At 36.0% G+C, this 25,996-nt stretch overlaps 1 protein-coding gene across 2 annotated transcripts in view; it reads left to right on the top strand.

Annotated features, from left to right (window-relative positions):
• RELN (reelin) overlaps positions 1 to 25,996 on the top strand; it is a 561,035-nt gene that overhangs the window by 387,354 nt on the left and 147,685 nt on the right. For both annotated transcript variants that reach the window (XM_045827532.1, XM_045827531.1), the window contains exons 21-22: positions 14,632 to 14,824; positions 15,606 to 15,718. In XM_045827532.1, the coding sequence (XP_045683488.1) occupies positions 14,632 to 14,824; positions 15,606 to 15,718 (306 nt within the window). The remainder of the gene's footprint in view (positions 1 to 14,631; positions 14,825 to 15,605; positions 15,719 to 25,996) is intronic.

Genomic DNA, 25,996 nt, shown 5'->3' with positions numbered 1-25,996 from the left:
TTGATGGGAATTGTGCACGACAGTCACATCTCACACTCAGCAGGCTAAAAGTCTAGCATCAGGATGACAGCTAATGGAATGGAAATAAAGCTGATCACTTTTGCTGCAAGCACTGTCAAACTAGATACAATGAGGTTTCTAACAACAAAGCATGTTTTGTCTGCTTCATAGCTTCAGATGCTTCTTTTCATGGATACTCTTTCTTAGTCCAGGAGCCTTCAAAGAAAATGAAGGGGTGGAGCAAATAATATACAAAGACATAAGCCAAAATAAGTTTTTTTGGAATTTTGTGATTGAAATTTTGAGCTGACCTGGATGAATACTAATCAAATTGGCCATATACCATAAACTACATCCCCCAAGTTATATAGTCATTTTTTCAGCACTTTTAATACAACAAAGAGTCATGCCACAAATGCAAGTCCTGTGTCATGTTTATTTTCAAAAATAGTTAACATCTGCTTGAATAAACTCCAAAGTTGCTGAGCATTTTAATTTAACACTTGGGCTGAATACATGTTAACAGCAATTTAATTTCTGTGCTTTGATCAAAAACCCTATCCTGTCACATAGTCTGATGAATATTCTTAGCCCACCACTGCTTTAATTGGTGGAGATACATTTACTTTGTGAAAGTACAATCACAATAATTGTAGAAAACCATCTGAAAATATAAATAACTGTACAATCCCCATGGGTACCTTGAGCAGCACAATAAGAGTTTTATTAACAACCACATGTGAGCAATCAGATTTGACGTTCTGATCTTCTCTGAAATGAAAAGGAATTGTCCTGGTTATGAAACAGCAGTGATAATGAGACTAGAGAAAGACACTAACCACTTTCTTAAGGACATGAAAAATGCTTGCTGCTTATTGAAATGAAACAACATGGAAGACCTCAAACTGTTCCCATTTTCTTAGCCAATGAATCAGAATAAAACTCCTTTTAATGACACTGTTTTCTCTCTGCTGCTCTTGAGGAGTAGATTGTCCAAGTTCAATGTGAACTTACTTTAGGAATGTTTCTCATAAATACTTGCTATAATATTGAAATACAAATAATGGTAGTGACCAACTCTTTATTATAACCTCCTAGTCCTAAAACAAGTTATCTTTTAATGCAAAACCTTTAGAGCATATTATCTTATTAAGTAAAAATTCTCTGAACATGTTAAGTAAGTGGTCTGTGGCCTTCAATGACCTTGTTTCTCCCAAGAGAATTTTTGAAATATATACATATCTCTACAGATATTTGCTGTTAAATTAATTTTTATTGGATTTTCCAAGCTGTAAGTTCATTTGGTTCTCATTTCCTAACTCATGACTTTCCATCAGCATGGATTGTTGTTACTGAGAGTATTCTCCAGGGAAACTTGGACAATTACCTTTTCATTAGAAGAACTACAGTCAATATGCTATAAATCACTTTATAATATATCATCTTAGAGCATGTTTTTCTTTTTTTAAGTATATTTTATTGATTATGCTATTACAGTTGTCCCATTTTTCCCCTTTATTACCCTCCACCCTGCAACCCCTACTACCAGCATTCCCACTACCCAGGTTCATGTCCATGGGTCACACACATAAGTTCTTTGGCTTCTCCATTTCTATACTATTCTTAACCTCCCCTTGTCTATTTTCTATGTACCATTTATGTTTTTTATTCCCTGTACCTTTTCCCCCATTCCCTCCCCTCCCTCTCCCCACTGATAAACATCCAAGTGACCTCGATTTCTGTCATTAGTTCCTGTTCTAGTTGTTTGCTTAGTTTGTTTTTGTTTTTGTTGTTTTTTTAGGTTCAGTTGTTGTGAGTTTGTTGTCATTTTACTGTTCATAGTTTTGATCTTCTTTTTCTTAGATAAGTCCCTTTAACATTTCATATAATAAGGGCTTATTATGATGAACTTCTTTAACTTTAACCTTGTCTGGGAAGCAATTAATCTGCCCTTCCATTCTAAATGATAACTTTGCTGGATAGAGTAATCTTAAATGTAGGTCCTTGCCTTTCAAAGCTGTGAATACTTCTTTCCAGACCCTTCCTGCCTGTATGGTTTCCTTTGAGAAATCAGCTGATAGTCTCATTTGTAGGTAACTATCTCCTTTTCTCTTGGTGCTTTTAAGATTTTCTCCTTATCTTTGCTCTTTTGTAATGTAATCATGATGTGCCTCTTCTCCAAGGATGTGGAGAAAAGGGATTTCTTGTGCACTGTTGGTGGGAATATAAATTGGTGCAGCCCCTATAGAAAACTATATGGAGGTTCCTGAAAAAATTTTAAAAAGAACTACCATATTATCTAGCAATTCTACTTTTGGGAACATATTTGAAGGAAACAATCACTATCTCAAAAAAATATATATGCATATCCATGTTCATGACAACATTGTTTACAATAGCCAAGACATGGATATAACCTAAATATTTATTAATGGATGAATGGGTAAAGAAACTGTATTATATTTACACAATAAAAAAATTTTAAGCCATAAAAAGGAAATCCTACCATTTGTGACAAGATAGATGGACCTTGAAAAAAACCCAAACTCATAGATAGAGTATAGAGTGGTGGTTGCCAGAGTTCAGGTGTGGGGTTGAGCAAATTGGGTGAAGGTAGTCAAAGACACAAACTTCCAGTTATAAGTTTTGGGAATGTAATGTACAACATGATGACTATAGTTAACAGTAGTATATTGTATATTTGAAAGTTCTAAGAGTAGCTCTTAGAAATTTTCATCACTAGAGAAAATATTTAGTAACTGTGGGGCAGTGAATGTTAACTAAATTTATTGTGGTAATTATTTTACAATATATACATATATCAAATTATTACATTGTACACCTAAAACTGATACAGTGGGATATAGCAATTATATCTCAACAAAACTGGAAAAAATAATTAGAGTAAAAATAATGATATAGGAAAACTATAGATTTTATTTATCTTTAATGGTGCTTAAGAAAAAATAGATTTAATTAAAAGATAATTTAGAGATAAATGAAATGTCAAAGTATATAAAGGGCCTCTTCGATACTTTCATTGGCATAAAATAGAAAATACTCATTTCTAGTTATGTCTATTTTTTTAATTAAAATTACCTTTTTTTTCTTTTTACAAGCAAATCACTAGTACTAGTCATGTTAGGGTCATTTTTCAATAAGAGAAATTTCCTAAAGGAAGTTGTGAAGCAGAGAGAAAGAGCAACATGTAAGAAATGAAATTAGCTGTGAATGACAAAAGCCATGAGATAAAAGGATGACATGTGATGTATGCTGTTGTGGGAGGATTTTGGAAGTCTCTTTTTCACACCAGCCCCATGTGGCATTGTCACCTCAGCCAAGATATATGAAAGTAGAGGTAGAAGAGGAGCACAGCTGCAAGGTGGGTGGCCCAACTCAGAGGAAGTGGACAAATGACTATGTGTTCAGGATATTCAAAAAGTATATGTTCACATTTCATGGGGCATCTATAAGCATGGACAAGGAAAAATAATTTGTATATTTTATGAGAAGCAAGAGTCACCCAGGAAAAATAAGAACCTTAAAAGCTATTTATTTCATAATATAAATTAAATACAGTTCACTTGCAATAAGAGATAGGAAATAGTATTGTGACTTAACAAAGAAAGAAAACCAATAATTTAGTGTTATATAATAGTTATATAATAACACAGCAGAACTAAATAATGATTGGAAATGTGTTTTAAGATAGACAAGAGGATCTATGACATAGGCACTTCTAGGTTATAAGAACCATGGGGAGTGAATAATAATATGTAGTAATGGGTAACACAAAAAGATTTCCTAGTTGCTCTGGAGAAAACCTTCAGAGCTCATGCTTGCATAGACCTAACATGCATCAATGGGAATTTGCAGGCCCACATGAAGGTCTAATATACATTTAGCAAGCAATAGGCCAAACATTTTTTCATGAAGGTCTTCCTTTCCTTCTGCTACTTTTTGGTTAATGTTTAAAATAGGAATATGTATTTGAAGTTTTTAAGAGTCAAGAGTCTTTACAACATGCAAATCTTTATTGCTGTGGACTGTTCTTATGCAACTAGTCAAGGAATTTGCCTGATAATAATATAAGGGATGTATCATTGGTAAACAGGTTGGGTTAGTGCCCAGATGAAATTTTAAACTATCTTGATCCCTCAGGTTCCAGAAAAACAAATTCCTGACTCTCTCTTTATAAGATGAACCTACCTATAGAAAAAAAAATAATATCCAAGTAAATTTCTTTAGGATTTTTCATCTATAACTTATACAGAAATTTTGTTATTTTAAATAGTTTATAAGTAAGCCTAGACTATTCTTAGGATTATATTTTTACAAGGACTCTTAAAAAGAACAGTAAGAACTTAAATTGTTCTACAAAAGGAAGTCAGTTGGGGTGAGCTGGCTCCCAAGAGCCACTTCAGCTACTGTTTCTCAATAGGTGATCATTCTAGGAAGCTTAGCAGATGAATAATGTAGCTATATTGAGTGACAAACTGAAAAGTCATTTACTATTATTTTCAACAACTATAAAAAGTATTTTCATTGTGTAAATGTACCATATGCAGCAGAAAGAAAGAAGGAGCTCCTACCCTTTGCAACAGCATGGATGTATCTGGAGAGCATTATGCTAAGTGAAATAAGCCAGGCAGTGAAAGACAAATACCATATGATCTCACCTATAAGTGGAACTTAATCAACAAAACAAGCAAGCAAGCAAAATATAACCAGAGACATTGAAATAAAAAACAAACTAACAGTAACCAGAGGGGAAATTGGAGGTGATAATGGGGTGGGGAGTAAGGGTTGTCAAAGAACATGTATAAAGGACACAAGGACAAAGCCAAAGAGGAGTAGGATCTAAGGTGGGAGATGGGGATGGCTGGGGTGGGTGGGAGTGGTGGTGGGGAAATGAAGACAATTGTACTTGAACAACAACAAAGAAAGAGAGATAAATAAAAATTTTTTTAAGTTTTTTCAGTATCCAGGCCTCTCTAAAATTGGAAATACAATGGAATAACCCCAAATAGGCTGATAAATGACTTTCTAAAATAGAGCCTATTTATTAGGCTTTTTCATCATGAGGATTTTATTACCTGAAATTTTTTATTTATTTATAAACTAACATATACATTAAACTGTTTATTGATTGTACTATAGGTACTATTCGTGCTGGATGTGTAGCAATTGGTATTAGATGAAGACAGAAAAGTCTTTTGTGGAGGTTACATTCTAGAGGGGAATAATAACAGTAAACAAATAAGGAAATTGAAAATAATATTTCAGGTTTTGGTAAGTGCTGTGAAGATAAGGGAATGGAATGTTGGGTGGTAGAAGTTGAGTGAGACTACTTTTGGTAAGATGGTCAGGGAAACCCTCCTGGGAGGCATAAGTGTAAAGACCAGAATGATGATAGACAACCATGTATAACTGCAAGGGAAGTATTGCAGGCAGAGAGAATAGCAAGAACAAGGCCCTGAGGTAAGCAATGAACAAGGTCATGTTAGGGCCTTATAGAGCAACATAAAGATTTTTGTATCTTATTCTAAGTGCTGTGAGTGCTATTCACAAAGTGAATAATTTGGAACAAAGGAGTGATGTATTCACACTTATATTTTAAAAGTAAGTGTAGTTGCTATGTAGAAAACAGATGGTAGAAGGTAATGGGAGATGCAGTAGAGGGAGCTCAGCTCAGAGGCTAATGGTGCCACCTGCATGTGCTTGTAATGGTGCTAGGAATAGGATGATGGCAGTGGGTAAATGGACTACTTGAAGGTATATATTGGTAGACAAAGTCTTAGGATCTACCAAATGAATGGATAAAATGGCTATGTTCCAAGATGAATAGCCTGTCAATATCCAGACAGTTGACTTTTGAGTCATTTATTTCTCCAAAGTTAAATTTCCCTAAAATTTCCCTTTGGACTAAGTAGCTAAGTGATATTTCAGAGTAAGAGAACATACCATTAAATTAATAAGAAAAATCTACATTTGACTATTTAGAGTCATGGTATGTAGTATGTGACTGAGACAGTTAACTTTCTATGGAGAGTGGTCCACAAAATCTCCAAGGTAAGCCATGAGTCATCTGGTCTGGTTGTCCTCTCTTGCCTCCTGCCTTTTATGCAGTCTACTCCAACCACATTGGCCTTCCTTCTCGCTAGTCCAACAAGCCAAGTTTTTTCCTCTGTCAGTACCTTTGCATTAGCTATGCTTCTTGCTAGAAAGTTCTTTTATTAGTCATTTTGAGCAAAGTGCCAGGGTACATAAGCTTCCCAGGGGACTGAAAAAGTCCAAGGACTAGAAAATGAATACTGTCTCAAAAATGATAAGAAAATTGAAAAAATAAAATGAATAAATGATAATTTGATATTTATAAAACATAATCAGCTTCAATAATTGCTAAATCTAAATATTTACAATTTTTATGTTATTGAAAATAATTTTTGGAGTATGCTGAGGAATCACAGCCAAACATATATATGCATTACTAGAAGCCAAGTAAAATTTAAAGGCAAAATTATAAGATCCACTTGAAAGTTTTTACAACAAAAAGTACATATTTAATGTGGGATGTGAGTGCATTTCAATATGTTTGCTGTGATATATTATTACAGAACAGACCCGGGATAGGGGTGTGGGGAAGGGAATGATATAGTATTACCAAATGAACCCACCCTTGAGCTCCAGGGGTCCCCCGTCCTGTACTAGGTTCACCTTGCCTGCCACCAGGAAAAGACGTCTCTCAATGCCAGAGACTGGTGAAAAGGAAAGGGATTATTTATTTAAAAAGTTATACAGACTTAGAATAATGACTTCATGTTTTCATTAAAAATAATAAAGTCCTTTAGAATACCCACAAATGCACAGTTCTTCCTTCTCCCTTTTGCCCAGTCCAGGGTACCATATCTCAGGAAAAGAAGTAGAAGTCCGTGATTCAGGCAGCCCTTCAGTTCTGGCACCATCAGCTGTGTCACCACCGTGATCTCCAGTTAATCCAAAACTATGGACCTTCTCATGGCCCACCAGCAAGAATCCTTTTACCCTTTTGTTCCAGGCAGAGTCTCTCCTGCTTCCTAAGCCATGTGGGAAAAAGGGAGCACCCTAAAGCTGCATGCTCCCAACTTTTGCCAAAGCCACGTGGTCCCAAAAAGCCCCAGCATGGCTGCTGCATCTGGGTTTAAATCCCACTGCCATCTTCCTCTGCAGCACTATTTCCAACTCCTCCCACAATCAGTTACACCTGCCAGCATTCCCATATTTTTCCAGCTTTACTGGGCTGCCATAGTAAGTCTAGGCAGGCGTGGCCTCATGGCATGGAGCCAATCATCTCCAAGCTCTTATGCAGGTGCTATAACCAGGGGGAGTTGCCTCCCACTTGCATCATGGGTTGAAGTCACTCCCATCCCCCTGGCTTGAAGCATGGCCACAGCTATTTAACATATCTATGAAACCAGTTAAAGGTTATAGATATGTTAAATGACCATTCTAGAGGTTATCTGCAAAACTATTGCTATTCAAAACAGCTCTCAATGACCCTGATCCATGCATCCCATCCCCCAGCTCAGACTTGTGGGGATGAGGACATCCTATATACATTTTTTTCTAATATTTCCTGGACACTCTGAGTTCTGGACCCCATTACAAATCCCAATTTGTGGGCCCCCCTTGGCTGCACCCTGTTACAGTATGAATGGAGTACCTAAAATTAAAAGTATCAAGATCCTATAGAAAGATTTTAAATGCCCTGCTTGAATGTGTGCCAAAAAATAAACATGACTGCAGTTAGTTGGAAGGATAAAGAAAAAGAGAATTTCAAAGATTCCTCAAGGTTTTTCTCTCTCACCTTACCTCCTCTCTCCATGCTAAACATGTCAGTCAAGGCTATCAGGCCTAACTACATGGCCCAGTGAGGAGCCAAACAATAGAAGTATGTTGAAAAGGCAAGTTCTAATTATAAATAGTGTAAATGTGGTTTCAGCAAGTTTATGTCAATCACAGTTGATTCTAGAGTTAATATGAATGCAAAGTAAGAATAACAGGAATAAGGAGGTTCTGGATAACCAATAATCTGAGATGATCTGAAGTTTTTAACAGAAACAACTAAAGCTCTTCTGATTCTTCTCCTCCCAAGTAACAGAGAAGTATTGTTCTTGAAAGGGCCCCTGACAACTTAACTACTCACTCACACCCACAAGTTCCTGACAAGAGACCTACAAGAGTTGAAAGAAGTTATTTTCCCCTGGGTCCTTATACTCTGCACTCTCTGACAGTAGGTCCCCTCTTTGCCCTTCAGACTTCCCTTTTTCCTTCATCTCTCTTTGAGGGCCACAGGCTTGACTGCTTTGTGCCAACTCCCCACTCAGACTTTTACCCAGCAGAGATTACCCTTAAAAATATATATACAGTTTACTCCAGCTGCTGAACATTTCCTTAAAGTGTTGTTAAGTGGGCAAATGAAGATTCAACTGAAACTTGAGAGAAATCTTTGAAATACTTATGTCTTACAAATAATCAGTCAACAAATTTTTATAAACTTAATAATTTTTTATAAAGTTATTGGAATTAGCTGCTGACATCTAGACTTCAGGAGAATTGGGCTATTTCTACAGGAGACAAAGGCTGATGACAGCTGCAGATTCACGTATGGGCTCCTAGTGAAGGATGAAGGAGCCAGGAGCCTGGTCTGCCTACCTGGCCTGCAGTAGTGCCCCTTCAGAGGCATATAACCACTTAAGAAAGAAAAGACAGTGCTCATTTTTGGACATGGCCATTGTGTACTAACAGCCTGAGTCTATAACTTAGGAGACTGATTACACCAAATTCTGTCTCTCACATGTGAAGTTATCTGACCCATTAGAGAAAACTGCTAAGTGCCCAATTTATGATGAGTTTTGTTTGCAATGAGGCTGCATGCATTTTGTCAATAGCAGCCAAGCAGCTCAACTGATGCTTTTTAATCACCTAAGAGTTTATCTAACTTAAAGTAAGATTTTATTCCTGACTTGAAGAACTATGTGTAAATTTGTAAATTGAGGAAATGCAAATGAGAATGAAAAACTCAAAAATACAAACTATGTACTGTAACTAGGAATGGTAAGGATAAGCAAAATGAAGCAGGTGCTGGGGACAAACATACAAAAGGAACCTAAAATAAACATCAACTAGGACATGTATTCCAAAATACCTTCAATTGCCAACTCAACAAAGACTAGTCTAGCCACTTAGAAATCTATAAGGACTTTTTAAATGAAGCATTGAATAAATACATGACAAAATGCAATATGTGCAGAAATTCCAATTTGTTTGAAGCTGTAGATTGAATGAAGTGAGTAAAAATGGTTTTAATAAAATTAATTTGGTATCTGGAAAGTTCTTATATAAAGAATTAGTTCAGTTGAGATACTGCTTCAGATAATATAGTAAAAAAAAAAAACAAGGGGGAAATTAAAATCAACTTTTCATAGAAGATGATACGTTAAAGATTATATGTTAAACCCATGTGCTTTATTTAGGTCATCTAGCAATATAATAGAGAAAATGCCATTTTTGGAAGTTGAAACTTGAATGATCTTCTAAAAGAAGTAGCATTGGAGGAAAATATGTTGATGAGAGTAGAGTGAGTGAAAGCTAAGTGGCTCCCTTACCCCTGGTCCCACTAAGCTCGTCTAGTCTGAAGCTGGGGCTAGAAATCAATAAGAAAGGCAGTGCCATGGGACTCCGAAGTCCATAGGAATATGAACAGGCATGGTCCTCCAAACTGAAATCCATAGAACTGGAAGCATAATGCAAAACCAGTTAGAAATACAGAAGGAAGATTACAACATCCATAAGTCAGAGTATGACTTTAATATTTTGTTTAAGTTCCTGATGGATCAAGCAAACCAAAAACAAGTGAGGAACTAGACAAAAGTATGGAGGTAACTAACAAGGGTGATTTAATATATTAAAAAATTGTACCCCACAGGTAAAAAAAATACATATATATACATACATACACACACACACACACACACACACACACACATATATTCCTTTCAATGTCCATTGGACATTTGCCAAAAATGTTTATGAACTAGGCTCAGAGGCAATCTCAGTATATACCAGTAAAACATGACACCAAAAGCAGGGACCATAAAGGTTACATATTCCACTACTTAATTTTTTTCTTTTTTCTAATTTTTTAAAGATTTTATTTATATTTAGAGAGAGGAGGAGGGAGGGGAAAAGATAGGGAAAGAAACATCTCTCTCTCACATCTCTCTCTTAATGTATTTTATTTAGGTGATCTAGGCAATATAACAGAGAAAACACCATTTTCAGAAGTTGAAACTTGAATGAGCTTCTAAAAGAAGTAGCGTCTCTCACATCTCTCTCTTGATGTGAGAGAGAAACATTGATTGGTTGCCCTGTATGCACCCCAACTGGGAACCAAACCTGCAACCCAGGCATGTGCCCTGACTGGGAATCGAACTGGTGACCTTTCAGTTTGCTGGACAACACCCAGCCAACTAAGCTACAGTGGTCAGGGCCACCAGTTAAAATTTTTTCAGTTGTATTGGAGTGCAGGGGCTTCCTGAAAACAAAATATGACAACAAATTGGGAGCAGGGGAATATTTGCAACATATATGACAGACTATATGAGTTTATGTTAATATGTGAAAAACTCTTACAGGTAAGTAAGAAAAAGATAAATCTCAATTTAAAAAATGGGTTAAGTACATGAAAAGACTACACATACATAAAATACACATACTGCAAATAACCAATAAACATGAGTAGCATTTTAAATTCTTTAATAATCAAATAAATGTATAGTAAAATACTATATGCATAGAATAGCTAAAATGGAAATATCAATGTTTAATACTGACAAGTGGTAAGAACTGGCAGCCCAGTCATTAGTAATGTTCTTGGTAAATGGAAGTTGGTATAAGCTTTTTTGGAAGGCAACTTGGCAGTGTGTTCATTTTTAAAATTTGCTTTGAGGAAGCAATTCTCCTTCTAGGAATTTATCCTAAGGAAATAATTGGATAAACATACAAGATATACAAAGATGTATATTACAGAAGCATTGTTTATAACAGTGAAAGATGGAAACAACCTTCAAAGATTTCTATAACTGGAGACTTGTCTTCTTTCTTAAAACTGACAGTGCCTCACCATATTTTTTCCACATGGAAAGATAGCAATAAAATAGTTGTAAAGAGAAAGTAGAGCAGGTTGACTATGGTTTTATAACTATTCTTAAGGAAAGAAAAGTGAGCGTGTATGTTCGTGTATTTGTGTGTAAGCATAAGAAAGTCTGAAAGTATTTATACCAAAATTTTAGCAGCAGTCATCTCTATGTAGTAGAATTGCAGACTTTTTTACTTTAAGAAATGCTTCTATGTTGTCAGATTGTTTTTTCCAATAAAAGTAAAATTTATGTAATCTACTAAAATTGTTTATTTCTGTTTTGAAATATAATATTATATAATTTAAAAATGAGTTAAAATGCCACTACATCAAGTTTTTCTATCAACTCGAGAAAATACTTCTTTAAGATCACAAGGACAAAATTCCCAAAAAGATAACATTAGAGATGCTTACATTTATTCACATGTCCTTCTGCAGATGAACTTTCCAAATGGCATCAAACTAAGAACAGCTTTGTGTTGCTGTCTTTCTCTGGAAATGAGCTCTGCAGAGCTCATACTCCCACTCACTTTGGTTATGTGTAGCTGCCTTTCATGTAAAAGAGCCTTTTTTCTAGAGATAGCAAAGAGGCTCTAGGGAAATGCAGAAAGGGTGAGGATAACCTCAAAACCTGGTCTGTGTTCTTTACAGTATAACAATCATTTTGTAAAACTTGCCTTTTTCCCAAATGAGAGACCTCCCTCATGTGCTCATTTTATTTAACATTCTTTAAGTGCCCTTCTTAGGCTTGACATAGTGGAAAGGATATCAAAGTAGAAATCAGAAGGCCTAGTTTCCAGGTTTTTAGTCTGTGTGACCCTGGGGCCAGTAACTCAGCCTCTCAGTTTTCCTTTTCCATAACACAATGTTAAGGATCTCTGATGTCTTCCAAATGGTCTTGACTCAAGGATCAAATGAGGTAATCCAGCTGTTGGAAAATCATAATGTCCTGCATCCACCATTACAAGGTTCTCAGAGCTTTAGGGAATGCAGAGATACACAAGCATCTCTGCTTGTGATCTCTGCATGTGAGAGGTTTCCAACCTGGTCGGGAAAGCAGATCCTCAGCAATTCGTGAAAGGAAGCAAGAAAGGGAGGCTCAGGGTCTGCACTGTGGGCTAAGTATCCATTTTACCAAGGTCATAACTGAGAGCCTGCTGGCCTTCTTGGAGGTAGAAATGTGAAGACACAGGAAGGTGGAAATGAAAATGCCCTTGTCCTAGCAGAAAGAGTTATTCTCATTCTCATTAAATTTTGTAATTAGATGCAGAAGCTTTTTAACTGTTCCTTTATTTTTTTTATCTTGGAAATCAACATTACTAAAACTAAGCTGCATAATTCCCAAAGCATTCTGTCTCCAGAACTTTTTCCCAGAATGTGGATATGGACTATTCTTTTTTATTTATATGATTATAAAAGATAAGAAGTCCAGCTTTATTTTTGCCTTTATAAATATATCGTTACTTAGACAAGGAGCAAAGAGGAACCGTTTTGTCAATTAAAAGATAGCAGTCTGTGAGATTCTCTCCCCTAAAATTCCAACTGAATTCGAGCATCTAAGTTCTCAGAAGGAAAAAAATAGCTCCAATATCACTGGCTTTCAGCCAGTGTTAAATAAATCATAAGCAGCCAAGTGAACTTTTACTATGAATGGTCAAGATTTTAAGGCATAGACGTCTGTGCTTTTCATGTGTCATTTCACTTCATATTAAGACATCAGGACAGGTATCATACAGTACCATGATATATGGCAGGTGTAGCAGTTAGATACGAATTCAGCTCTAAGTTATAACATAAACAACCAGAAAAGACTAACCATGGCATAAACCCAAGTAAAGAGGCTCATCTCTCGTTTGTAACAAGCAGTTGTGGTATATGTGGTCCAGGGCTGGTAAACAGATTAATTAACAAGGCTCTCAGGGACCCAGGCTCTCTGCTCTGCCATCTCAGTTGAGAGACTTCATCTGAGTGCTGTACCACTATTGTCTCAAGCTGCCTGAGGCCTAATAGGAAGGAAGACATTAAGGGCAACAGGCAAACAGCATGCCAGCCAACTCCATCTGTGTCTTTTTAAAGGCTTATATTAAAGCTGAATGAGTGAATCCACCTACCTTCTTTTACTTACGTCCCATTCATAAGAACTCACTGTAGATATAGACCAATCTCTATGTGGTAAATGAGTAGAAAAGAGACCATGGATAGCAGCTGGATCTGCCTACCCCACAATATATGCCACAAGTACCAGTGGAGACATTCATGCTAAGTAAAAAATTTGTCACTATTTAATTGTCCTCATTTCACCTCTTGTTCTTTTATGTAATTTTTATCTTGTCCTTTTTTTTTGGTGTCTTGGAACGTTTAAAAGCTCAGGATAGCTCATAGAGCACACACACTCTTCCTCAGGTTTGAATACTTCTTCCCTTTGACCAAGTTGTTAATTTGTTACCATGCAAAAGTGAAGTGCAGGCAATCTTTATAAAATACATTTCTTCCTGTCTCTTTATAGAATTTAGAGGACACTAAACATCTCAGCAGGGAGGAATTTACAAGGGGCTAATAATGAAAATAATTATTTTTTAAACAAATCAAATGAAGCCTAGATGACTGCCTCTAAATACCGTCCTGAACAAAGGGTATGAGAAACAGTATTTAACACTTGAAGCTAAAAAAAAGCATTGATTTCTCACAGGGAGAAGCATTCAGGATTTTTTGCCTATTTAAAAGTATAGATAAGTTTGTGCCTGTACAGCTTAAAAAGTATTTTTGTTCTATGTTGATTTATTTTATTTTGCAATATTGCTAAAAATTGCAAATGACACATGAGCTACAGTGAAAATGTGTTCCAGCACTGAACACAGCCACTGAAAATATTCTGGTGAATTTTCTTTATGCATAATTTTGTGGATTTTTTAAACTTAATTTATCATATGCATGTTAATTTGATTAATTATCTTCATAAATATTTGAAATACAGATAATCTGTCAAGTGGCTATACCAGTTTACTTAAGCATTCCATTTTCTCTATAGTTTGACATTGAAATAGTTACCAATTATCAGCAAACCAGCCATTACTATTATCAGCAAACCAGCCATGTTCATCATACTTTATAAAATTGACTTTGACTTTAGGCTTATTTCTCAAGATAGATCCCAAGAAGTGAGATTAATAAGTCAAAGGGTTTACATTTATTAACAATATGTGAGTGAGTTGAGTGCCCATTTTCAAGTACATTTGACAACACTAGGTATTTTATATACACACACACACACACACATAGTGCCTTTAATAGGTTGTTTTAAATTGCATTTATCAGATTAACTGAAATATATTCTAGAACTTATAAAGTTTAAATAAGTAAAATGAAACTATTTTAGTATATGATATGAAGAGCTTAATTTTTCCCTAATCAATTGCTACTTTTAATTTTCTGATTTCTATCCTGTCTTTCAGCTTTACAGGAGATTCTAAACTTGCCTCAAGTATGCGCTATGTGGAAACCCAGTCAATGCAGATAGGAGCATCCTATATGATTCAATTTAGCTTGGTGATGGGCTGTGGCCAGAAATACACTCCACATATGGACAACCAGGTGAAACTGGAGTATTCAACCAACCATGGCCTTACCTGGCACCTTGTCCAAGAGGTAAGTTTATTTTTTATAAAGCTGGTGATAGGTAGCCTCTTCCTTTTTGCAAAGGAAGCAAAGAATTGCAATTCTAAAAATTTAGGTGTGGTTGAAAAGGAACAATGTTATTTATTACAGAATTGACATAAAGTCAGCAGCAAATTATAAGGATCCCATATTCTGCACTATCAGATACTAAAGGATAATTAAAAATGAAAAAAAATGGGAATAACTTTAAGACTGAATACTCTATCATGCTGTTTTGAATATTATTTTCTCTAACCCTCTTCTTCTGTAAACATGTCTCTTTCGTCTTTCTCTATAGCATGTCTTCATCTGTTCTAAGTCTCTTTGCCTGTACATAGATTTTATAAAGAACATGGTTTCTCTTGCATTAAAAAAAAAAAAGAAATACATAGATTCACTTTCTTAGAATCAAATGTACTTCTTTACTTTACACTGATAATCTAACATTGAAAAATTGCATAAATATCATAGCGAATAGAATAATTTTACAAAATGCCAGTGTTATAATAACAGGTCAAAAAATGGATCCTAATCCATTTCTATTTTTACATGTGAGATTTCAAAGACATTTAATTCTATGGTGGGATCTCATTTTAATCATTTCCCAAATATTTTGGCTTCACAAAAGGAAAAATCATGGATTGCATCACATTGCAAATGGTTAATATGACATTAGATTTCCTTAAGTTCTTTTTCACTTATGGGGAGCAAGTAAACATATTGCCCCTGGAGGAAATAGAGGCTGTTTAAATTTTGCCTGGTTCTCTTCTAGGAATGCCTTCCAAGTATGCCAAGTTGTCAGGAATTTACATCGTCAAGTATCTACCATGCCAGTGAGTTCACACAGTGGAGAAGAGTCATAGTGCTTCTTCCCCAGAAAACTTGGTGAGAGACAATATTTTTAGACATGGCTGTCACATTAACTTTTATTACCTCTGTTAGCATGACTTGAATATGAAGAAAAATTAAGCACAGTGGTGAAATGCATTCATATTTTTGTCATAGAAAGTCTCAGATCTTTTATCCTGAGGATATTTAAAAATAGAGCTAATGAAAAATTCATTTTCAAGTGGTCATAGTTTTTCTGACCTCCCATTTTATCCTAACTGTTCTTTTTATGGGAGAACTCTATGAGCCTTTCCTTTAGGTTTGACATATCCAAAGGAATGACACAGGAATCTGAAAACTTCTTTGTCAAAATAGTTTCGGTTGCAAAGCTGTTTCCTTGTTGTAAAGCCCTACTTTTTATTTCAAAAGCTTAAAATGCATTTTTTCTCTATTCATATTTCTTTCAGCAACAATAAAAATTATCTCCCATGAAGCAGAAACTTAAGTAACTAGGAAGCAAGTTAAACATTTGATAATGTGAAAGAGAAAAGTACATTTTTACCCCAAGAGTTTGATGGTTTTATTTTAGATTTATTACCCTGGGCACCATATGAAGAAGAGATGGCAGGAGAAAAGTGAAGACAGGGAGAACTGTTAGGGTGTTTCAGGCATTTGATGTTTAGGTGGCTTAGAATATGATTGTAGCAGACATGGAAAGAGCCATCATTCATGAAATATATATTAATTAAATAGGGCTTGCTGATTAACTTGATGGGGTCTGTTTTAGAAAGGGAAGAATCAAAAACAATTTCAAAATTCTGGACCTGGGAAAAGTATTGGCATTTCAGTCAGTGGACTGAAATGAGAAAGACTGAAGAAGGAATAGATTTTAAGCAGGGAACTAAGAATACTGTTTTTGATGGATGAAAAAAAGGTGAACGGGGTCTCCAGTCAAGATGGTGACATAGGTAAACATGGCTCACCTCCTTGAACAGCCACATCAAAACTACAACTAAACTATAGAACCATCATACAGAACCATCAGAAATTGAGCTTAAGGAAAGCCCTGCAACTACAGAATTAAAGAAGAAACCACATTGAAACTAGTAGGAGAGGCAGAGAGGTGGAATGAACTGGTCCCACCTCCATGGGTGGCAGACGAAAATCAGAGGGATATCTCAGGAGCAGAGCATACCATTCCCACACCAGGCCTCCCATCCCAGGGTTCCAGTGCCAGGAAGATAAGTCTCCATAACTTATGACTTTAAAAACTAGCAGGGGTTGAGACTGTGGGAGACAGAAACTGCTGGAATCCCATGCAGTTCCTCTTAAGGGGTCCACACACAGACTTTCTCAAACTCATTCCCTCTGAGCTCCTGCAATGGGGCAGCAGATGAGAAGACATCAGAGACATATGAGGATGAACTGAATTGTCTGACATCAAGGCAATAGCTGCAAGGAGGGGGCAGCTTTCTACCAGAAAGAAGTACAGTCAGAGACCATTGTTCCTTTTCTGAACCCTCCTCAAATAGAGCCACAGACCCAGCAGGCAGGCAACATTTCTGAGACTCTATCAACCTGGCTCACACTGTTTTCCTCACTCTGGTGATTCTCTGAGGCCCTATCCCACCCAAAATTTGGGCCCACCAAAACTTTTTCCAATGGCTTTTCCATACAAATGGCTTCTCTGGCTCATGTCTCAGATTTTCCTAAATTCTCTCAAACAAGAAGCACTGGCTTCAGCAAGCCCTGTAGCTCTTTCTAAGTTGCCCCAGGCCTGGAACTAGCAGCAGCTGGCCTTGGTTCACAGCTTGGCCTCTCCTGGAACCTCTAGCCCAACACAAGTAGCAGCCATCTGCATATCACTTTGTAACTTATGCTGTGTCACTCAGGACAAAACACAGGTGGTGGCTAACCTTGGATGTACCAACAGCAATCAAGACTCAACTACAAGAGGAGGGTAAGGCACAACTCACATGGTGGATGTGCCTTAAGTACCCAGGTTGGCTGACAGAAGAGACAGTGCTGCTTGACTCTATAGAACACCTACTATCTTAGGCCACTCTATCAAGCCTAAAATGTAGTTACTCTACCTAATACATAGAAACAAACACAGGATGGCTGCCTAAATTAAAAGACAAAGAAACATGGGCCAAAAGAAAGAACAGAATAAATGAAAAATAAATTTAAAAAAAGAACAGAACAAAATTCCAGAAAAATAATTAAACAAAATGGAGATAAGCAATCTGTAAGATACCAATTAAAAGCACTGTTTATAAGTATGCTCAAGGAGCTTAGTGAAGACCTCAACAGCATAAAAAGATCCAGTCAGAAATGAAGGATATCACATTGAAATAAAGAACAATTTACAGGGAATGAACAATTTACAGTGGATGAAGCTAAAAATAAAATCAATGGTTTGGAACATAAGGAAGCAAAAAAACAACCAATCAGAACAAGAAGGAAAAAGAATCCCCAAAAAAGGATAGTGTAAGGAACCTCAGAGACAACTTCAAGCATTCCAACATTGACATAATGGGGGTGCCAAAAAGAGGAGAAAAGAGCAAGAATTGGACATCTATTTGAAAAAAAAATAATGAAAGAAATTCCCCTAATTTGGTGAAGGAAATAGACACGCAAGTCCAGGAAGCAGAGAAAGTCCCAAACATGATGAACCCAAAGAGGCCCACACCAAGATATACCACAATTAAAATGCCTAAGTTTAAAGACAAAGAAAGAATCTTAAAAGCAGCAAGAAAAAAGCACTTAGTTACCTATAAGGGAATTCCCATAAGATTATCATCTGATTTCTCAAAAGTACATTACAGTCTAGAAGGGGCTGTAAAGAAGTATTCCAAGTCATGAAAAGTGAGTACCTACAACCAAGTTAGTACCCTACCCAGCAGAGCTAACATTCAAAATCAAAGGACAGATAAAGAGCTTCCCAAACAACAAAAATCTAAGGCAGTTTGTCACCACCAAACCAATATATATGAAATGTTAAAGGGTCTTCTTTTTTAATATATTTTATTGATTATGCTATTAAAGTTGTCCCAGTTTTTCTCCCTTTTATTCCCTTTGCCCTGTACCCCCTACACCCATATTCACCCTCCTTAGTTCATGCCCATAGCTCATACAATAAGTTATTTGTCTTCTCCATTTCCTATACTATGCTTAACCTCCCCCTGTCTATTTTCTACCTACCATTTATACTTCTTATCCCCTAAACCTTTTCCCCCATTCTCTCCACTCCCCCTCCTCACTGATAACCCTCCATATGATCTCTATTTCTGTAATTCTGTTCCTGTTCTAGTTGTTTGTTTAGTTTGTTTTTGTTTTTTTATGTTCAGTTGTTCATAGTCGAGAGTTTGTTTTCATTTTGCCATTCATAGTTTTTGATCTTCTATTTCTTAGATAAGTCCTTTAACATTTCATATAATAAGGACTTGGTGATGATGAAATCTTTTAACTTGATCTTATCTGGGAAGCACTTTATCTGCCCTTCCATTGTAAATGATAGCTTTGCTGAATAGAGTAAATTTGGATGTAGGCCCTTGCCTTTCATGACTTGGAACACTTCCTTCCAGCTCCTTTTTGCCTGTAAGGTTTCCTTTGAGAAATCAGCTGTTAGTCTTATGGGTTATCCTTTGTAGGTAACTGACTCCTTTTCTCTTGCTGCTTTTAAGATTCTCCTTTTATCTTTAATCATGGGTAAGGCAATTTTAATGTACCTTGGTGTGTGCTTCCTTGAGTGCAACCTTTCTGGGACTCTCTGAGCTTCCTGGACTTCCTCGAAGTCTGTTTCCTTTGCCAGATTGGAGAAGTCCTTCATTATTTTTTTCAAATAACTTTTCCATTTCTTGCTCTTCCTCTTCTCCTTCTGGCACCCCTGTGAATCAGATGTTGGAACATTTAAAGTTGCCTGGAGGTTCCTAAGCCTCTCCTCATTTTCTTGAATTTTTGTTTCTTCATTCTGTTCCAGTTGAATGTTTATTTCTTCCTTCTGGTCCAAATCATTGAATTGTGTCCCAGTTTCCTTCCCTTCAAAATTGGTTCCCTGTACATTTTCCTGTATTTCACTTTGCATAGCCTTCACTTTTTCCTCTATTTTGCAACCATAATCAACCATTTCTGTGAGAATCCTGATTACCAGTGTTTTGAACTCTGCATGTGACAGGTTGGCTATCTCTTCATTGCTTAGTGGTGTTTTTTCTGTATCTTTGATCTGTTCTTTCATCTGGGCCATTTTTTTTGTCTGAACACACATGTTAAGTAGTAAGGGGCAGATCCTTAGATAATCGCCAGGGCCCAGCAACCCACGTCAATGTGTTGTGGCACCATATGTGGGGAAGGGATCAGAGAGGAAACAATCTTGCTTGCTCAGCTCTTCAGCAGCTTTCAGTCACTTCCCCCACTTCCCACAAGCAAATTGGACCCTTCTGGTACTGGTTCCCATGTGTGGGCTTGTGCATGTTCCAGGACCCTGTGGGTCTCTGCAATGAACTCTCCTGTAAGGCTGGGAGTTTATTCCTCCACCACAAGTCTCATAGGTTTTTACAGCCAGAGGTTTTGAAGCTTTATTTCCCCATACTGGAACCCTGGGTCATGCAGTCTGTCTCACTCCCCAATTGTTCCTCTCAGTTTATCCACATGCAAATGTGGGACTGCCCCATCTGCCAGCCACTGCCAGTCACCCTATCCTCCAGCTGCTGCTTTGCTGCATGTCCTCTCCCTGTTGGCTGCCCATCTCCACCCCCACACTGGTCTGGGTGAATGTTCTTCTTTAACTCTAGTTGTCGGACTTCCATACAGTTAAATTTTCTGTCAGTTCTGCTTGTTTTTTGTTTTTAAATTTCTTGTTGTCCTTCTTGTGGTTGTGCAAGGAGGCAGTGTTTCTACCTATGCCTCCATCTTGGCTGAAAGTCTAAAGGGTCTTCTTTAAAAAGAACAAGAACAAGAAGAAGAACAAGAAGAACAAAAATGTGAACAAGATAGATATGCAATAATGCATATCTATCAACAATTTAATCTAAAAAAACAAGGAAAACAAAAACAGAGTCATATAAACAGAGAAAATTTTGATGGTTTTCAGATGGGAAGCTGGGTGAGGGCATTGGGTAAAAAGGGAAGGTTTTAAGAAGTACAAATTGGTCATTACAGAGTAGCAATTGGGATGTGGAGTACAGCATAGAAAATAGAGTACTGAAAGAACACATATGCATGACCCCTGGACATGGGATTACCTGAGGGAGTGTGGGGACTGGAAAGAGAGGGACAAAGGGGGGAAATTTTGTAATAACTATAATAGCATAAACAATAAAATACAATTTTTAAAAAGATGAAGGGGTATATAGTCAATAATAGCATGATAAATTTGCACAGTGACATGGTTACTAGATTTATTGTGGTGATCACATTAGACATATAAATATGGGATCATTATGTTATACAACACCTCAAGCTAATATATCATTATATGCCAAGTATACTTTAATTTTTTTAAAAAGTGATGTGAGAGCCCTGGCTGGCGTAGCTCAGTGGATTGAGGGTGGGCTGCGAACCAAAGTGTTGCAGGTTCAATTCCCAGTCAGGGTACAGGCCTGGGTTGCAGGCCATGACCCCCAGCAACCACACATTGATGTTTCTCTCTCTCTTTCTCCCTCCCTTCCCTCTCTAAAAATAAATAAATAAAATCCTTTTAAAAAAGTGATGTGAAATTTGAGATAATTATCTATCCAAGCAGAATTGTCAAGAAGCCAATTTTACTTATGAATCTGGAGCTCAGCAAAGAGGTTTGGGCTGGATTTAAACACTCTGAATACTATTGAAAGTCCTGAGACAGGTTCAGCTTGCCAAGAAAGAGCTTTGGACTAGAAATTAGAAGGCGTGAATTCTCAGTATGTCTCTGCCAATGATCAGTTAACCACATGATTTTAATTGTTCACAACCTTTTCAAGCGTGATTCCTTATCCGTATAATAAAGGTGTTTCATTGGTCAATCTTAAAGGTTTCTACAGTTCTGGAACTCTAAGATTCTGTGATCTGTGTAATAGGAAAAGCATAAGAGGCAAGAATAATATTTTCTATGGTGTCTGCCTTCCTAACTTAGATTATATAAAAGTCAGGCTCTACACTAAAAATGATTAAATAATAACCTAGAGTTATTATACCTCCTTTAGTTGAAGATTGAATTATTACATTATACAAGAATGCCTTCATGATGACTTTTAAGGATTCATTATTATGTCAGTTGTCTACTTGAAATTTGATTTCCACAGATTTTTTTATATCCAACTGTGAGCCATTTTCTGGATACTCTGTTCATGCTTTGTATAACAAATAGCCACTTTTTCTAACATCCTCCTTTTTTATCCCTGCTGCTGGGAATATAATCAAGACATATTTAATTTCAATGATATTACAAGTACATCTATCAAGATACAAAACAACACATCAAATAGTTGAGATAGTTGAAATAGTATCAAACTTGATACAAAGCTGCTAAGGTTTTTTCATCATTTCACAATTAAGTATTTTACCCTTATTATTTAGAATATGCTGATTTTTGTTCATTGACATGTGGAGTACTATTTCAAAATTATGATGGTAAGATAATATTGATAGTATATTTTAGAGGTATCTTTTCATCCCCATAAATGATACAAACTATTATTTTTTATTAAATTTGTTGGAGTGGTATTGTTTAATAAAATTATATAGGGTTCAAGTGTACAATTCTGTAATACATCTTCTGTGTATTACATTGTGTGTTCACCACCCAAAATCAGCTCTCCTTTCCTTACCATGTATTTGACCCTCTTTATCCTTTTCTACCTCCCCCCAGCCCCCTAACCCTCTGGTAACCATACTATTGTCTGTGTCTATGAGGTTTTGTTTGTTTGTCTTGTTTGCTCATCCATTACTTTCAGTTTTTTATCCCACGTATGAGTGAAATCATATGATTCTTGGCTTTTTCTGACTGACTTATTTCACTTAACATGATATTCTCAAGATCTGTCGTATTGTCACAAATGGCAGTATTTCATCTTTTCTTATGGCTAAGTAGTATTCCATTGTATATATGTACCACATCTGTTTTATCTAATCCTCTATTGCAGGACACTTAGGTTGTTTCCATGTCTTGACCACCATGAATAACACTGTAATGAACATAGAGGTACATATATCTTTACCAATAAATGTTTGCAAATTTTTCAGGTAGATACTGAGAAGAACAGTTGCTGGGTCATATGGTAACACTATTCTTAATTGATTTTTTGGACTCCTTTTTTAAATTTCATATTAAATATATTGGAATGACATTGGTTAATAAATTATGTAGGTTTCAAGTTTGTAATTCTACAATATATTATCTGTATATTGTATTATGTGTTTACCACCCAAATCAAGTCTTCTTCCGTCACCATTTGTCACTTTTTTACCCTCTTCTACCTTCCCCCACCCCCTTTTCTCTCTGAAGTGTGTGTGTGTGTGTGTGTGTGTGTGTGTGTGTGTGTGTGTAACCTCTGTACTATTTTCCACAGTGTTTCTACCAGTTTATATTCCCACCAGGAGTGAATGAGGGTTCCTTTTTCTCCACAAGCTCCCCAACACTTACTTGTCTTGTTTAGAGTACACATTTTAACAGGTGGTATCTCACTGTAGTTTGATTTGCATTTCTCTAATAGCTAGTGAGATTGAGAATCTTTCATATATCTTTTGGCCATTGGTATGTCTTCTTGGGAGAAGTGTCTCTTCAGGTCCTCTGCCCATTTTCTAAATGGAGTATTTGTTTTTTTTTGGTGTTGAGTTGAGTTGTATGAGCTCTTTATAAATTTTGGATATTCACCCTTTGTCAGAGGTGCTGTTTTCAAATATCATCTCCCATTTGGTTGGCTACCTTTTTGTTTTGTGGCAGTTTCTTCTGCTGTGCAGAAGCTTTTTAGTTTTTTATACTCCCATTTATTTAATTTTGTTTTTACTTCCCTTGTCTTTGAAGTCAAATTCATAAAATTTCCTTTACACCCAAAATCCATGAGTTTAGTGCCTATGTTTTCTTGTATGTAATTTATTGTTTCAGATCTTATATTTAGGTCTTTGACCCATTTTGAATTAATTTTTGTACATAGGAACAAACTGTAGTGTAGTTTTATTCTTTTTCATGTGGCTTTCCAATTTTCCCAGTATCACTTATTGAAGAGGTTTTCTTTTTTCTATTGTGGGTTTTTGGCTCCTTTGTCAAAAATTATTTGCCCGTAAACATGTGGGTTTATTTCTGAGCTCTCAGTTCTGTTCCATTGTCTGCATATCTGTTCTTCTACCAATACCATACTGTTTGGATTATTGTTGCTTTGTAGGATTACTTTGGCTATTCGAAGTCTTTTGTGGTTCCATGGAAACCTGATGATATTTTCTTCTATTTCTTTTAAAAATTTCATTGGGATTTTCATGGGGATTGTTAAATCTGTGTATTGCCTTGGGTCATATGGCCATATTAACTGTTGATTCTTCCAATTCATGTACACAACATATCTTTTTTTTCTTTGTGTGTTCTTCAGTTGCTCTTAATAATATCTTGTAGTTTTCAGCATATAGATGCTTCACATGTTTTGTTAACTTTATTGCTAGGTATTTTATTTTGCATGTGCATCAATTTTAAAAGGAGATGTTTTTAATATCTTTTCTGAAATTTCATTGTTAGTATATAGGAATGCAATGAATTTGGGTACATTGGTTTTGTATCCTGCAACATTACTGTACTTGTTTATTGCTTCTAATAGTTTTTGGTAGAGTCTTAAAGGTTTTCTATATAAAGAATGATGTAATGTAATCTACAAAAGTGACTATTTTACTTTTTCCTTTCCAATTTGAATGACTTTTATTGCTTTCTCCTGCCTGATTGCTCTAGGCAGGACTTTCATATTATGTTGAATAAGAGTGGTGAGGGTGGGCATCCATATCTTGTTTCTGCTCTTAGAGGGAAAGCTTTCAGGTTTTCATTATTGAGTATATTAGTTGAAGGTTTGTCATATATGGCCTTTATTATGTTGAAGTATTTTATTTCTATACCCATTTTATTGAGTGTTTTAATGATAAATTGATGTATCTCATCAAATGTTTTTTTCTGAATATATTGGTGTGATTTTTTTCTTTCATTTTGTTAGTGTGGTATTTCACGTTGATCAATTTGCATATGTTCAACCCTCTTTTTGCCACCTGATGAACCCCACTTGATCCTGATGTATTATTTTTTAATGTATTGCTGTATTTGATTTGCTAGTATTTTGTTTAGGATTTTTGCATCTGTATTCATCAGACACATTGGTATATATTTTTCTTTTTTCATGTTATCCTTGCCAGATTTTGGTACCACATTATGTACCAGGGTAATGTTGGCCTCATATAATGCATTAGGAAGTATTGCCTCTTCTTCAATTTTGTGGAAGAGTTTTTTTTTTTCTTATCCTTACCCAAAGACTTTTTTTTTTCAATTTCTTTTAGAGAGAGAGGAAGTGGGGGGGAAACATTGATGTGAGAGGGAAACATCAATTGGTTGCCTTCTCTTACACACCCTAACCAGGAGCCAAATCTGCAACCTGGGCCTGTACCCTGATCGAGAATCAAAACTGTGACCTTTCAGTCTATGGGATGACACTCTAACCAAATGAGCCACAGTAGCCAGGGCCAACTTTTCAAAAGAGCTGGAGAAAGATAGGAATTAAATCTCTGAATGTTTAGTAGAATTCACTAGTGAAGCCCTCAGGTCCTGGACTTTTACTTTTGGGGGAGGTTTTTGATAATCGTTTCAATTTATTTACTGTTGGTCAATCTATTTACATTTTCCAGTCTAGGAAGGTTATATATTTCTAAGAACTTGTCCATTTCTCCTATGTTATTGAATTTGGTGGCGTATAATCTTTCATAGTACTCTTGTATGCTCCTTTGCATCTCTGAGGTGTCCGTCACAACTTCTCTTTTATTTCTTCTCTTTTTTTATTTTATTTTGTTTATATATGTCTTTTATCTTTTTTCCTTAGTTAGTCCAGCCAAAGGGTGAGCTCTTCTTGCATTATTTTTTTGTATAGTCTTTCTGTTCTTTATTTCATTTAATTCTTCTCTAATTTTTTTAAAAATTTTCTTCCTTCTGCTGACTTTGGGCTGCATTTGTTTTTCTTTTTCTAATTCCTTAAGATGCAATGTTAGGTTCTTTATTTGGGATTTTTATTGTTTCTTGAGATAGACCTATAATGATATAAACTTCCCTCTTATTGCTGCTTTTGCTGTATCCCAGGAGTTTTGATATGTCATATTGCCATTCTCATTTCTTTCTATGTC

This window comes from Phyllostomus hastatus, unplaced genomic scaffold (assembly GCF_019186645.2).
Source record: "Phyllostomus hastatus isolate PE091 unplaced genomic scaffold, TTU_PhHast_1.1 phas_scaffold_78, whole genome shotgun sequence".
Taxonomy (NCBI): Eukaryota; Metazoa; Chordata; class Mammalia; order Chiroptera; family Phyllostomidae; genus Phyllostomus; species Phyllostomus hastatus.
Note: the sequence above shows the minus strand (reverse complement) of the source record. Positions and strands in the feature narration are given on the sequence as shown.